The 15,016-nt window shown below is 45.2% G+C and overlaps 1 protein-coding gene across 1 annotated transcript in view; it reads right to left on the bottom strand.

Moving 5' to 3' along the window:
• The window catches only part of LOC121700483 (myosin-16), a 39,989-nt gene that overhangs the window by 12,515 nt on the left and 12,458 nt on the right, over positions 1-15,016 (bottom strand). Inside the window, exons 6-11 of the mRNA XM_042083451.1 lie at positions 13,823-13,913; positions 6,779-6,835; positions 3,337-3,423; positions 2,391-2,636; positions 1,429-1,546; positions 1-119 (exon numbers count right to left, since the gene is read on the bottom strand). The exon at positions 1-119 is cut by the window's left edge and continues 9 nt beyond it. Coding sequence (XP_041939385.1) covers positions 1-119; positions 1,429-1,546; positions 2,391-2,636; positions 3,337-3,423; positions 6,779-6,835; positions 13,823-13,913 — 718 coding nt within the window. The remainder of the gene's footprint in view (positions 120-1,428; positions 1,547-2,390; positions 2,637-3,336; positions 3,424-6,778; positions 6,836-13,822; positions 13,914-15,016) is intronic.

Here is a 15,016-nt window from a genome sequence, read left to right as displayed (position 1 = left end):
CTCGTCCAGCTGCCTCTTGAGGTCCTCGTGCTGGCCACTCAACAGGCCCCGCGCGCGGCTCATCAGACAGCCCTTATTCTCAGCCTCCTCCAGTTGCCGGGCCAGCTCACTGTTCTCAGCTGCACAGAGAGAGGGATAGAGAGGGAGAGAGAGAGAGAGAGGTGGGGGGTGGAGAGAGAGGGGGAAAGAAAAGATGGGATTGTGAGAGAAAGATAGACAGATAGAAGGGAGTGTAAAGAGAAGGAAAGGGAGAGAGTGACAGGTAGAAGAGTAGATACATAGAGTGAAGGAAATAAAAAAAGACCAAAAAAGAGAGAGGGACAGAGAGAAAGAGACAAGGAAAGAATAAAAGACAGTGTGAGTGAGACACTGAGATGCTACTCTCAGCTCAGTGTGAAACACACAGTCAAGCAATTCAATGACTTAAGATCATCTGAATGAGCACTGTTTTGTGAATACTTAAATACAGCATCTGAAATAGAAATCCACAGTAACTTCACATATTACTATTATTATTAGTGAACATCCTGACTTGGTCTAAACCCAGCACTGTAATCTGTGGCTCTGACTGTGACTGACACATCTGTAGATCTGTGAGTGCAACACCAGGGACCACAATGGAAATAAGTCTTTGGGCTTTATTGTGTCATCCCTGACTATTTACTGTATGTGTTTTCATGTATGACACAGAGTACTGTTTCATATTTTATTTCTAAGTGGTCAAATAAAATCAATCAATCAATCAATCAATCAATCAGGGTGTTCTGTTCAGTCCCTCTGCATTCATTCACAGAGATATATGCCACCAGAAGTTAGGAAGTGCTGACCTTGGAGATGGCCTAGCACTTGACCTCTAAGTGTTACATTTGTATTGTATGTTATAATCATATCTGTCACTGGGTTGCTACATTCCATTGCCATGCACTTTGCTGTTGCACTTTGTCAGACTGACAGGAAGCACGTCTAAGCACGGTGTCAGGGATGGCTATCTTGAGTTATGCGGATGCAGGGTCAAATTTAACGGCGCGGAAGTGGCTGTGAAAACTGTCCAGTTCTATTGCAACTTGTAATGGAACTACACCTGATTCACCTGCTTGAATCTATGTTGTCAGTTGAACATGTTTTTACCAGCAGAGTTTCCCTGTACATAAGTCAACTCAACTCTCTTTACGGAATGAAAAAATGAAGGTCCTCTATGTATAGAATAGAAAAATAGAAAAATAGTATCTAGGTTAACTCTCTGTACAGAATGAAAAAATAAAGGTCCTCTCTATATATGATACAAAAATAGAAAATAGCACCTAAGTTAACTCTCTGAACGGAATGATAAAGGCCTTCACTGTACAGAATATAAAAAAGTGAATACAATAGTGATACAGCGTCTTCTGTGTCCATGTACTGTACATACCAGAGTGCACGGGCTCTTACCTGTGAGGCGGTTCCTGGACACTGTGACCTCGGTCAGGGCCTTCTGGAGGTCATCGTTCCTGGAGTTGGCCTCGGCCAGTAGGTCCTCCAGCTTGCGTAGCTGGATATCTGTGGAGGTCTGGTGGGGAGGAGGAGACACGGGTGGAGCAGTCTGAACTCTTCACACACACACACACACACACACACACACACACACACACACACACACACACACACACACACACACGGGTGGAGCAGTCTGAACTCTTCACACACACGGTTCACACACATGGGTGGAGCAGTCTGAACTTCACACACACACACACACACACACACACAGCAGAGATGCATGTACACTCCAATGAGCCCTGTCTCTCAACATGCACTTCTGCCAGCAAATGAGTGATCGTCTGATGGCTGTGTTGTTCAATACAAAGGGGAAGTTTGCGAGGAAAGTTAAATGAAGTGCAACCAAGAAGGTCTGGTCTGGATTTTTCTAGTCCTGTTAGTACTGGTAAGATAGACAGCATTTTTCCAGTTGACACAACTGTCTTCACATTGCACCACAGTACACTACCATAACTTTTGCCAATTAAAATATAAAATGTCAAAGACTTTAGCCCTCAGCATTCCATTTAGCAAGTTAATTTATTGTATAAGCAAATGTAATAATATTCAAATTTAACACAGTAGCACTCTAGCATAGCAGCACACTAGCACTTAACACAGTAGCACTTAACACAGTCACACTTAACACAGTAGCACTTAACACAATCACACTTAACACAGTAGCACTTAACACAGTCACACTTACCACAGTAGTACTTAACATAGTAGCACATAGTAGTGTAATAACTACTTGCTTTCTGTAGGCTACTTTAGAGCGTTCTCACTGCTGAGTGACTGACTCATACAACCTCAGCAGCATCAACAGGTCATGGCCTGCCCTCGTTCGGACATCTGTTCTGTGCTCTCTGACTGACCTTGGACTTCTGCAGGTTGTCCAGCGAGGCGGCCAGGTCGTCCACCTCCAGCCGCAGGTTCTGCTTGTCCTTTTCCAGTTTGGCACGGGCGCGCTGCAGGCCCTCGCACTGCTCGCCCAGCTCGGCCAGCGCCTCACCGTGACGCTTCTTCAGTGCTGCCGCCAGCGCCTCGGACTGGCGCGACGACTCGTCCAGCTCGCGCCGCAGACGCTGGAGCTCCGCCTCTCGCTTCTTATTCATCTCTATCTACAGTGGGGGGGGGGGGGGGGGAGAGAGAGATGAGAGATGGAGAGAGAGAGAGAGAGAGGGGGAAGAGAGAGATAAAGAGAGAAATGAGGGATGGAGAGAGAGAGGGCAGAGAGAGAGAGAGAAATGAGGGATGGAGAGAGAGAGGGCAGAGAGAGAGAGGGGGCAGAGAGAGATAGAGAGAGAAATGAGGGATGGAGAGAGAGAGGGGGCAGAGAGAGAGAGATGAGAGATGGAGAGAGAGAGGGGGCAGAGAGAGAGAGATGAGAGATGGAGAGAGAGGGGCAGAGAGAGAGGGAGAGAGAAATGGTGTGTGAGAGAGAGAGACGGGAAGAGAGAGCAAGGGAGATTAGAATGATAAAGGAATGGAGTGATGAAGTAATGAAAAAGAAAATGGTGGGTGAGTATGTAGGGCAGCACAGATAACCTGAAGGATGAGGGTGAGATTAGATTGGGAGATTACGCATACTGTACCCACACCCAGAGATTGCCCAAGAACTTGGAGAACTGAAATTATGGCTATACACTGTATAGTGCACTATTTTCTCAGAGGGCAGTTTTGGGGTCAAAAGGGCAAAAGGAGGGCAAGAGAGAGAGTGAATGGGGGGATAGTGATAGAGAGAGAGAGAGAGAGAGAGAGAGAAAGAGAGAGAGAAAGAGAAAAAGCAGACTAATGACAGGGAGTGCGCCGTGAGAGCACCTGAGAGGCTGTGGCCCCACCGGCCTCCTCCAGCCGGTCAGTCAGGTCATCCAGTTCACGCGTCAGGTCAGACCGCTGCTTCTCCACCTGACACACAGATGAGTTACAGACAGAGACACAGGAAAGAGAACTGAGTGAGAAAACACACACACACACACACACACACACACACACACACACACACACATAAGCCAAAAGGCTCATGTCCACCAATTCTATGGGGAAGGGGTTAATGGCAACTGTGCATTAATGCAAATATCTAATTAGCCAATCACATGGCAGCAACTCAATGCATTCAAGGCTCAAAGACATGGTCACAAGGATCAGCTGGAGTTTCAACCGAGCATTAGTATGGGGAAGAAGCGTGATTTAAGTGTTTCTGAATGTTGCATGGTCATTGGTGCCAGATGGGCTAGTTTGAGTATTTCAGAAACTGCTGATCTACTGGGATTTTCACGTACAGCCATCTCCAGGGTTGTTTACAGAGAATGGTCCCAAAAAGAGAACATATCCTGTGAGCACCAGCTCTCTGGGTCAGAGGAGAATGGTCCAGACTGGTCCAGACTGGTCTTTCAGATAGAAAGACAACAGTAACTCAAATTGTCATGTCAATATGGTGCAAAATATCTGAGGCATGTTTCAAGCACTTCAAGCACCTTGTTTAATCTATGCTACGAAGAATTAAGACATCATTGAAAGGGGGGGTCCAACCTGGTACTAGCAATGTGTATCTAATAAAGTGGCCGGTGAGTATCCACAATATACAGATAGATACAGTTTATCCACGGGTTAAAACTGCAGTATGCACTATATCCTGCAGCACAGTGATGGGTATTTATCATGAATGCTGACATACAAAACTCAGTTCCCAGAGAGGGAGTATCCCTCCCACACCAAACACATTGGAGCAGTACTGAGACGTCTAATCAACACAACTGGCCGAGCGAAACTTGTTTTGAATTTTTGAGCCCTCAGGGGCCTCTCCCCACTCAAAAATATATTAAACCATGGTGCTCACACATGGGGAAATCCACCTCCAGCTTTTGGGTAGCAGATGCCTCTTTAAACGAACAAACAAAAGAAGTCATCTGCTCTGAGGACTTTAAAGGCACTCAGCGAGAAAACCGAGCAGGTTTGCGTTTCATTTACTGCCCCTTTTAAAGACATCGTAAAAAAAGGCCAGTAAAGCTATGCAACCAACACAAGGCCCTGAATGCGTGGGTTGGTAATACCATGGGGAAGTCAGGGAGATGGATTGATGGGTCAACGTCGTAACTGTTTTTGTCGGAGGAGTGGCTGAAGTGAAGACAGTGGCGTAAGTGGAGGCGTGCTCCAAGTTGTTTGGGTCGCCTGGGAATTCATCCATGTTGATAACGACCAAACGGCCCACAGAAGTATCATCTGACACCTGAAGGGATTCTCAAGGGTCGCTATGACCCCGCAGGTCTGGACAGGAGTGGCCCCTTTCCTGGGATCTTTGACCTCTGAGGAGGGTCAGGAATGGACTTCTTGTCAGTTTAATACACTGGCATCACTAAAGTGGCTGTCTGTTTGAAAACTGAGCACTGTACAGTATGTGTGCTTAAGGGGATGTTTGGTTGTTTGGTTAGTTGGACGAATCGCCCTTTCATGTCCCTTATGGTGTGTGTGTGTGTGTGTGTGTGTGTGTGTGTGTGTGTGTGTGTGTGTGTGTGTGTGTGTGTGTGTGTGTGTGTGTGTGTGTGTGTGTGTGAGTGTGACAGTGTGTGTGTGTGTGTGTATGTGCGTGTGTGTGTGTGGTGTGTGTGTGTGTGTGTGTGTGTGTGTGTGTGTGTGTGTGTGTGTGTGTGTACATTTTAATGTGTGCATGTCCTGTACCTGTGTTTGTGTTTGTAATGTCTGACAGTGTGTTTCCCTCTCTCTGCGCACTCCCACGCACTCCCACGCGCAACATGCAACCTGGAATTCCTCTGCTGAGGATCCTGGAGCAAAAGAATACTGTCCGCTCCCCTCCTGATGCATTCTGGGACAACATGGAGGGGTGGCGTGACGGGTGGGGGTTAGTAATACAATGAGAGGTCTGTCTGCGGCAGAGGATGTTTGGTTAGATGGCCTGAGTGTGGCTTCTGGAAGGCGGGGTCGTCCCAGAGGGGTGGGGGTGGGGAAGGGGACGGTGATGGGGATGGAGGGGTGGGGGGGGGGTGGTAGATAAAGGGGGTCTGCGTGTCTGTACTTGACACCCGCACTACGCTACGGTTCTAGAGCATGGCGCAGGAGGAGCACTGTTCCATTAGGAATGCCACCCAGAGTGCACGGAACAAAAAAAAAAAGAGCAGACATGAGCAGAAACGCCGCCAGGCAGAGGCATGTCACCCAATCCACCTTGATCCGCCGCGCCTGGAAACATGTGCTCTGCTCACCAGCACAGCACATAGCACACAGCTTATGAGGGATGGCAGAAAGTTAGGCTGTAAAAAGGACCACAGGGGCCTCCCCACTTGCAAATAAAATGCTGTTTTTGTTTTTGTAGGGAAAAATGAGTTTATGTATCTTTACTCAGTATATTTCTAAAAACCCGTGAATGCTTGCCGTTGTGATAACCTGACCGTGTTCAGAAAATGGGGCCAAATGTCTGGAAGTGAGGTGCTCATATCTCAGCTATCAGCAGAGCGTGGGTGTGTGGTGTGTGTGTAGATAAACCTTTAAACGTTCACAGCTGACATAGCTTACGCGTCACATCTCAACAGGAACTGATAGCGGGGGTTAAACTAGAAGTCATAAGGATCTCGGTAAAGCCTGCGGTTTTGATGGACAGTTAGTCATCTGGCACTCTGATTGAAAACACCCCTCTTCTCTCCTGCCCTTATTATCACATGTGCAAATGATTCCAGTGCATCAATACCCACACATACACACACCACAGACACACACACACACACACCGCAGTCTCCACCTCTCCTTGTTCTCCTCTCCCATCTCCTCTCTTGGTCTGTCCATCACATGGCCGGTCTCACCCCAGGGTGCCAGTGTCCCAAATGCATGCCATACCTCGGCCTGTGGCTCTGGCATTTCCTACCTCTACCCAGAAATAAGACTCTGATCGATTGAGCCAAGCAGATGGGGTCTGAAGAGGCCCATGCTTGCCAAAGTGTGGATGAAACACCACAAGCAAGCAATAAAGGTTTGGCACAGGTCAGTGCTGATGCCAGTTTGGATGGAGTTATCACTTGATGTGTGGATCGGAAGTCGCAGATAACAGTAATACAATGGCATTGCTCGATAATGCAGTACAACATTCCTAATGATGTCCAAATCTGTGGAGGTGTGGGTGACAGAGCGCTCCCTCTCCTCAGGTATGCTGTTGCCTTTGCTCTTATGGCTCTCTCTCACCCCCCCCCCCCCCCCCAACACACACACACACATACACACACACACACACACACACACACACACATGCTGTTACCTTTGCTCTTATGGCTCTCTCTGCCTCCAGCTCCTCCTCCAGCTCCTCAATGCGCACCTGATGAAGAAAAGGAAAGAGAGAGAGAAAGATGTTTGAAATCAATCTGACAAACGGTTTGACAGATATGCAAGCCTACAGTGCTGTGTGAGAGTGGTAGTGGCTACATGTGCGCTTCTTTTACAGATATATTTTGTATTTCTTATCCAAACAACATCAAACTTGGCACTGGCTCGTGCCCGTAGCAAGACACCTACCAAGTTTGAAGTCAATCGGATGAACGGGCGAATAACACACACGAATAACACACACACACACACACACACACACACACACACACACACACACACACGTTCCTGTAATTTATAGATATGAGTCAGCCAGTAATAACTCTCACCCAGGTGATGCTTGTGGCACCTCATTAACTAGTCTGATGCCTTTAACACACAGCTAATGGCAAGCACACTAACATCACCTCACTACCCAACAGTGGGCCACAGCACTGTTAGACCGTAAATTATTTTAACCAAAGCAGTTCACAGTTACTAAATCTATCCATGTCTGGTGTTTTGCTAGGGGGACCATTGAGGTGAAATGTGACCAATTTCAAATCACAATTATGGGCTTAATGTGTTTACACATTTGCCAGCCACATAGGGCTCAATGCTTTTCATAGCTGTTGCAAAGCCACACTAATGACCTGCTATTAATGTGAAATACAGATAATATCCAAAATGACATTTTCCAAATGTAAGCAATGATAACCCAATCACACTTTGTGAATTACACATGACCCACGGCAAAGCAATTAGCCATGTGCTTAGCACCGTTAATTACGTAATAGCCTGCAAAGCTGTTAGAGCAGCATTCAATCATTCATTACCAGCGAATGCCAGCATGGTGATCTAATGAGCTGTAATTGAGACATTGTAGTCACTCTTATTCCCATTGTGGTTTTATTTGTGGAGCCAAGTGAGATTGCTTTAAAATGGTTTAGCAATTAACCCTTAAAGGAGTACCGTCACACCGGTGTGACGGGAATGTTGGGAAATGAACGTTCTAAAGAATATCTGGGTTCATTGAATTCAACATAGAATTTTAGAACCTTCAATTGTTGCGGAACTTAGAATGTTCAAAAACCTACACCTTTAAGGGTTAAAAGAGATGGTTTAGAGGGGGGTCACGTTGGTGTTTCCACTATCCACATTTGGTCTACAAAGTGCCATTAACCCCTGAATAGAAGGTTGTTTTGTTTCTGAGAAATCTTCCTTAAAGGCGGTCCTTTAAAACGAGGACCACTTCTGACAAGAAAAATGTCTTGGTAATCTAAAACAGACTTGGTTGTTCCTCTCATCTGTGTTAGTTAAAAGGAAACTCTCAAGATTTGTTGTAATGCTTACAGCACTCTACATATCAAATGTCGCCTTATCAGTGGTTTGAAGAATCACAGGTTTCACCAAGGCCAAAGTCATAACTTGAGTTGCAGTGCTTAAGTTGCCAACTACAGTGGTCTCTGAATTACAAAATGGTTAACCACAGAGAAGACCAGCATATTGAATGAATGGACGGTGCTGAAATTCCCATTCTCATGAAAAAGCACAGGGTCAAACCCTGAGTTCAAAGCCACAAATCTGCCATTCCATTCAAGCTACTCATCCACTCGCCCTCAAATTGCAAAGTACCTTGTCTGCTTTGCACCTCCTCTGAGCAATCTGGTCTCTCTCTCTCTTTCTCTCTCTTTCTCTCTCTCTCTCTCTCTCTCTCTCTCTCTCTCTCTCTCTCATTCCTCCCCTCTCAATGTTACACTGTTTATGCTCCCCCTCCCAACTTTACCTTTCTTTCTTCATCCTTCATTCTCCCCCTCTCTGCCTCTGCCCCCATATCCTCCTTTCCCTTGTCTCTTTCTCATTCTCTTCTCTCTCCTTTCCTCACTCACGTACTCTCTCCCCCTCTTTCTTTCTTTCTTTCTTTCTTTCTTTCTTTCTTTCTTTCTTTCTTTCTTTTCTTTCTTTCTTTCTTTCTTTCTTTCTTTCTTTCTTTCTCTTCCTCTTGTCTCTAGAATTGACCTGGAAATCTATACAGATAAAGAGAGATTTCCGTAGCTCGGTTTTGGCTGAAAAAGACTTTGCTGGCTGTGTTTCAGATTTATGATCAGAGGTGTTGGGTCCCCTGGCAGGTTAGCGTGTATCTCAGCTTTCTATCTTGTTGTGTCTGTGTCGGGTAGCATGTCTGACAAGCCATATAGCTGGAGGACATCCTGTGAAACACACACAACCTCATCGCTGCGGTAAGACTCAGAAACCACCAGCGGTACAGGGCCCGCACACAGACACACACACACACACACACACACACACACTGTAGGCACGCAGAGGTATCTCAGCACACCACACCCCCATAAAGACATTCACACTTGAAGAGGCAGACACACGGACAGTGGAACAGTACTACACACTACTACCACACAGATCTACACACATGCAAATACTTACTCACTCTCTCACACACACACATATGCACACTCACACATTCACAGACACACAGACACAGACACACAGACACAGACACACACACACACACACACACACACACACACACACACACACACACACACACACACACACACACACAGACACACCACACACGCACACACACACACACATACACAATATACAATATAGCAACAAAGACTCCAGGTAATGATAAATAACCCTCTCTCAAAACAAATTCATATTTTTCTCTGAACTTAGCTACTTTGAATAACTTAAAGCCACAAAAGACAGAAGTACAAGCAAGCCCTTGCATTTACCACCATTAAAACAAATAGAAAATCCTCAACAAATACTTTGAAAGTTATGCTTTAGTGTTGGAAATCCTCTGCATACTTTACACTGTGCATCATTGGAGACACAGTGAGGAAGTGAGAAAGGAACAGAAGAGAGAAAAGGAGAGAGAGGGAGAGAGAGAAAAGAAACATTGAGAGAGAGAGAGTGAAAAAATTAAATAGAAAGAATAAAAGACTCACATGCCAGCGCAGGACCTCAGCAGAGAGCACAGCCATAGTCAGCAAGCAGCAGTCAGACTGAGAGCGGCATGCACACACACACGCACACACACACACACACACTGCTCACACACTCTCATGTGCCGGCAGGCATGGACACGCACACACGCACATCACACACACACACACACACACACACACACTGCTCAGCAGAGCCAGAGCTGTAGAACACTCTCATCAAGATCTCCACGCCCACTCCTCAAGACCTCCTCACTCTCAAAACAGGACTCACGCATGCAGACACACAGACACACACACACACACACACACACACACACACACACACACACACACAGACACACACAGACACATACACATACACACGCGCGCACACACACATGCACGCACTCACACACATAAACACACACACACACACACACACACACACACACACACACACACATTCACACACTAAATGTCAATTATATGCATGTTCATTCTCTCTCTTTCCTTTGCAATCACACATATCTCCAATTACTTTTTATCAGTCTTTATCAGTTTAATGACTGAAAAAAAATGAGAAAAGTGAGCTACTTGTCAGCGTCTGATCTTTGTCAGTATACTTTCAATTGGCAGTCACACCAGCACAATTATCCCTCGACTTGCGATTTGAAAACGATTTCTGCTGATAATGATGGTCAGAACATTAAGGTTACAAGCCTATTGGCCTTTTATGAGACATTTAAAAATATGGAAACAGTGACTAACATTCAAGGACTCCAGGACTATCAGTCAGCACAGAATCAGCACTTGTCATTAAAACGGTGAAAGGGAAAGCTAGTATTAGCCTCTTTCCAGATTGTTCCAATATCACATTTTCTAAAATTGTCTACATCTACAATTCCACTGCATTATTAAAATAGGTCTCAAACTGTGTTCATATGTGAGACCGCCAGCCCAAGGCACAGTTGTTTGTGTGGGCTAGCTATCATGCTGTTAGCTCACTCTGGAAACAACAGGAAAGACACCATTATCTGTCAAAGAGCATACCAAAACCAACAGCATTAAAGAACAAAAAAACATTTTTAGTAGCCTATCTCTGTCTCTCTCCCTCTCTTTCTCTCTCTCTCTCTCTCTCTCTCTCTCTCTCTTTCTCTCCTTTCTCTTCTTTCCTGTCTTTCAGCTGCGCAATATGACCGCGTGTGTATGGCATGTCTGCATCTAAACTGCTCCATATGTTGCACCACAGTGAAATAATCACATCAGGGCTTCAATTAGAAATGGACCGCTGGTTCGACCGTTGACAGCTGCTGTCACTGCCTGATTTTATTCCTCATCGAGCGGTCAGGTGAGGCCACGTCTCAAAACCTCTGACCAGGATTAACCAGCACATCACGAAGCTAATCAAGATGATTTAATGAATGTGCTCACAGACAGATGTTAATAGGTGTTGCATAAAACATTATTGTTTTTCTGACATGCTTGAGGAATACTTCCTGGAATGTGAGTGAATGATCATCACAATCAGTGGAGGACGGTTAAATTAATGTTGTGTTTTTGACCAGTACTCGGCCAAAGGCTAGTTGAAGGCCGTCACGAATTCTTCCAAAGCATCATATCCTGTCAGAGCACTAGCATTGTTACCACTGTTGCATCTGTTAGTTTGTCCAATAACATGCTATGCTTTTGTTGTTAACATCAAAGAGAACACTGACCAGCTGGTAATATGGAATGATTTTAGTCCACACGATGCAAACAAACAACTTGACATTACTTTAGTGGAATTAATTTCTTTGCTGTGATGTTTTTCTGCTTTCTGAAGTGAGTTAATAGACCTTCGCATGCTATGGCCCAAGTGTAATGATGATGTGTTTTCTTTTTCCATCCCTCTGATCAATGAAAAAAAATGTGGAGGAGGTCAGAAAAAAAGCACAATTCGCTGAGCTTTTGTTCTGGGCTCCTCCACCTGTGCTCTGACTGACGACCGGGTGGGTGGCACATAAAGCCTTCATTGTACAGGACAGGAGGAGTGAGAGAACGTAGAGTCCTAAAAAAAAAACATGTCCACTCTCACCAAGTCACAGATCAGCTTTCAGGCCCCCTCACACGCATAACAACCCACCCCTCCCTGGACAAAGGCGTCTGTGTTTGGCTGCAGATCTGCCTTTGGGTCGTAGTGAGTTAATTGAGGGTGCGCGGGGGCTGTCTTTAAGTCTTGATACCTGACTTTAAGTCTTCCTCATCTCCACCACTTGATAGCCTACAGTTGTTTGTGTGTGTGCATGTGTGTGTGTGTCTTTGGTGTTTGGTGTGTGTGTGTGTGTGTGTGTGTCATCTGTCACTCAACTAAATTGTCTAATTAAACAGGATTGTCTTGAGAGTGCCGTCATCCGTGTCTGTCAAGCCGCAATTGATACTGGACTGAAAGGTTGTCCACATATCACCCATCATAGCTGATGGGAACAATCAAGTGAGCTAACGCCTCCTTGGAATCCATGAGAGAACGGAGACGTCACCACTTCACTCCCACGCTACAATGACAGAAATCTCACGTGTGTCTCCATGAGTGCTCTCCAGAGAACTTCAAAAGTCATTCATTTCATCTTGAAGCAGAAAGACACAGGGGTGTTTTAGAATTAGAATTATTAAAATAGTGTTAAATTAAAGTAAAACTTCTATTTAAGAAACATAAAGCATGACATACAGTAACATGACACTACACACCAGCTGTGCTCACTATTTCACTTTATGAATAATGAATTATGGAAATTGCAGTTATGTTGATGTAATTATTCAAACACATGACCTACAATCATACTACAACCTGATATTTATGTTAAAGACGTCAAAGTGCTATCTAAAGAGTTACATCAAATGGGTGCAAATGCAAATGTCCTTTTAAAGCACTGTATGCTGTTAAAGCTTGTCTGCTCAATTTCCATTCATGTCAGGTTAATCTCCCACAGATAATATGAAGCAATGGTCGCTGGTATTGTTAGTGTAAACCCTAGCCAGCATGTCCGGTGTAAAGACCACTAAACAAAACACCCGTGCCTTTTTTACCCCATGACACAATGTTGGAATGAAAGCCAGGCAAGCTCTGTTTTTCCCCGGATACAGCCTTAAAAGGCATTTTAACACCTACAGCAAATGAAAGGCTGCGTTGACAGGGGTTAAACTCCTACAGGATGTCATACTGTCGTTCCAGCGAAGCACGTAGACAGCCATCTGAAATCTATACGCTGGGAATCTAATTTAACTTCCCCCCTTCATCATCAACAGCAGCTTCGCCAAATGCCCACCGAAGTCAAATGGAAGGTAATTAAAGTCTTACCGACAATCAGAGTAGACACGCTCACTTTGTTATCGCTTTAGTAATCAGTGAATAGGCTTTACAGTTAAAGACCTCTGCCTCGGGGCATTTGGGGTTGAAACCTCTAAAAAAAACAGCCCCACATCCAGAAGTGACCCCCCCCCCCCCCTTCCCCAGCTATGCCACCCCCTCCAGTGCTCTGGAATGGGACTGAAGATGGTTATCAGCTTATATGTTCCCCAGGTATGTTTTTGCCATTGCGTGGCAGGCGGGGGGGGGGGGCTGAGAGAGGTGCAGGCTCACAAATCAGAGCCTGGAACCCCAGCAGTGCTGAAAGACAGGAATGCCACCTCCCCTTCCACCTCCCCACTCCTCTCCTTTCCTCTCCACTCCTCCCCACTCCTCTCCTCTCCTCTCCACTTCGTCCCTCCTCCTCATCTCCCTCTCTCCTGTCTTTCTCTTGGCAACCCCCATCTTACATACACACACATATACAGTGTATACAACATATACACACGCGCACACACACACACACACACACACACACACACACACACACACACACACCTTTCTCCCACAATTGTCTGAGGCAACTGTACACAACTGTATCCACCCCCTAAACCCCAAACACACCACACACCACACACATGTACACACACACACACACACACACACACACACACACACACACACACACAAATCCCTTTCTTCTAATCTCTGTGGGCCTCACCTGGAACTCCTTATTTTTCCTCTGGAGGCTGATGTTCTGGTTCTCCTCGGCCTCCAGCCTGATGTTGGTGGAGGTTATCTCCAGATCTTTCCTGGCACAGACGGAGGGATAGAGAGAGAGAGAGAGAGAGAGAGAAGGAGAGGAAGAGAGAGAGAGATGGTAGAATACAGAATATGTGTGTTTTAGAGGGGCAGGGCTAATTAAACAGACAGACGCTTCCTAGTTTAACAAGCTTGGTTGGAGAGCAAAACTGATACAATTCACCTCCAGCAAAACATGTCGCATATCAGATAATCCCACTCTCCTCCATGACTCTCTTCTCTCCCATTTCTCAAACTACCTCAGACAGCCAAAGTCCTTCCCCAAACACTCTCACTCAGTCTGTCAACAGGTCCACACAAACACACACACACACAACAAACACACACACACACACACACACACACACACACACACACACACACACACACACACACACACACACACACACACATGCTGTGCAGCATTGTACAAAAAGGTCAGCAGCCATATTTGTGTTTACTGTCACAGTGTGTTTGATGTGCTCTCCCATGGAGCACTATTCTCATAGCAAACTGACAGAGTCTCGACTCCGCTGTGGGCTTATGTTAGGCTACGCAAGCCAACAAGTCAGGACAATGCTGAACGCCCCGAGGCGTCTTACAAACACCAGATAAGGGTATGAGACACACACATACATACACAGGACCAACAAAACTCTTTAATGGCCTTCAGAAAGACGTCCAAACATCTGTTTCTATGTAAGACAAGTATATCAGATCCAGATATATAAAAATTACTTTATGGTCATTTAGCAGATATGCACTATGGGACAAAAGTGGTTCTAGTATTAGCTTACAGTTGAAGGATATCTAGTTTCATTATGTTGTAAAAAATATTGTCTAATAACTAAAACATACTAATACTGATAAAACATCAATAAAATATCAACAAAACTAAAGTATGTTTCTGATTATAACCATTGAGTACCCTTTCCCTGCAGGGGCTTGACAAGATTCCATGAAAATGCTAAAAACAAAATCCTTAAAAATGTTCTTTCAGTCTGTGAGTCATTTAAAATAGACTCATAGCCTATTGCATGTGGCATTAATGTTGTAGAACCAGAAACACTTTGACAATGGCTGCATGTTGACCTGGTCATTGAAGCATTTAAAA

Source organism: Alosa sapidissima, chromosome 24 (assembly GCF_018492685.1).
Source record: "Alosa sapidissima isolate fAloSap1 chromosome 24, fAloSap1.pri, whole genome shotgun sequence".
NCBI lineage: Eukaryota > Metazoa > Chordata > Actinopteri > Clupeiformes > Clupeidae > Alosa > Alosa sapidissima.
This window is presented reverse-complemented; position numbering and strand designations above follow the sequence as displayed.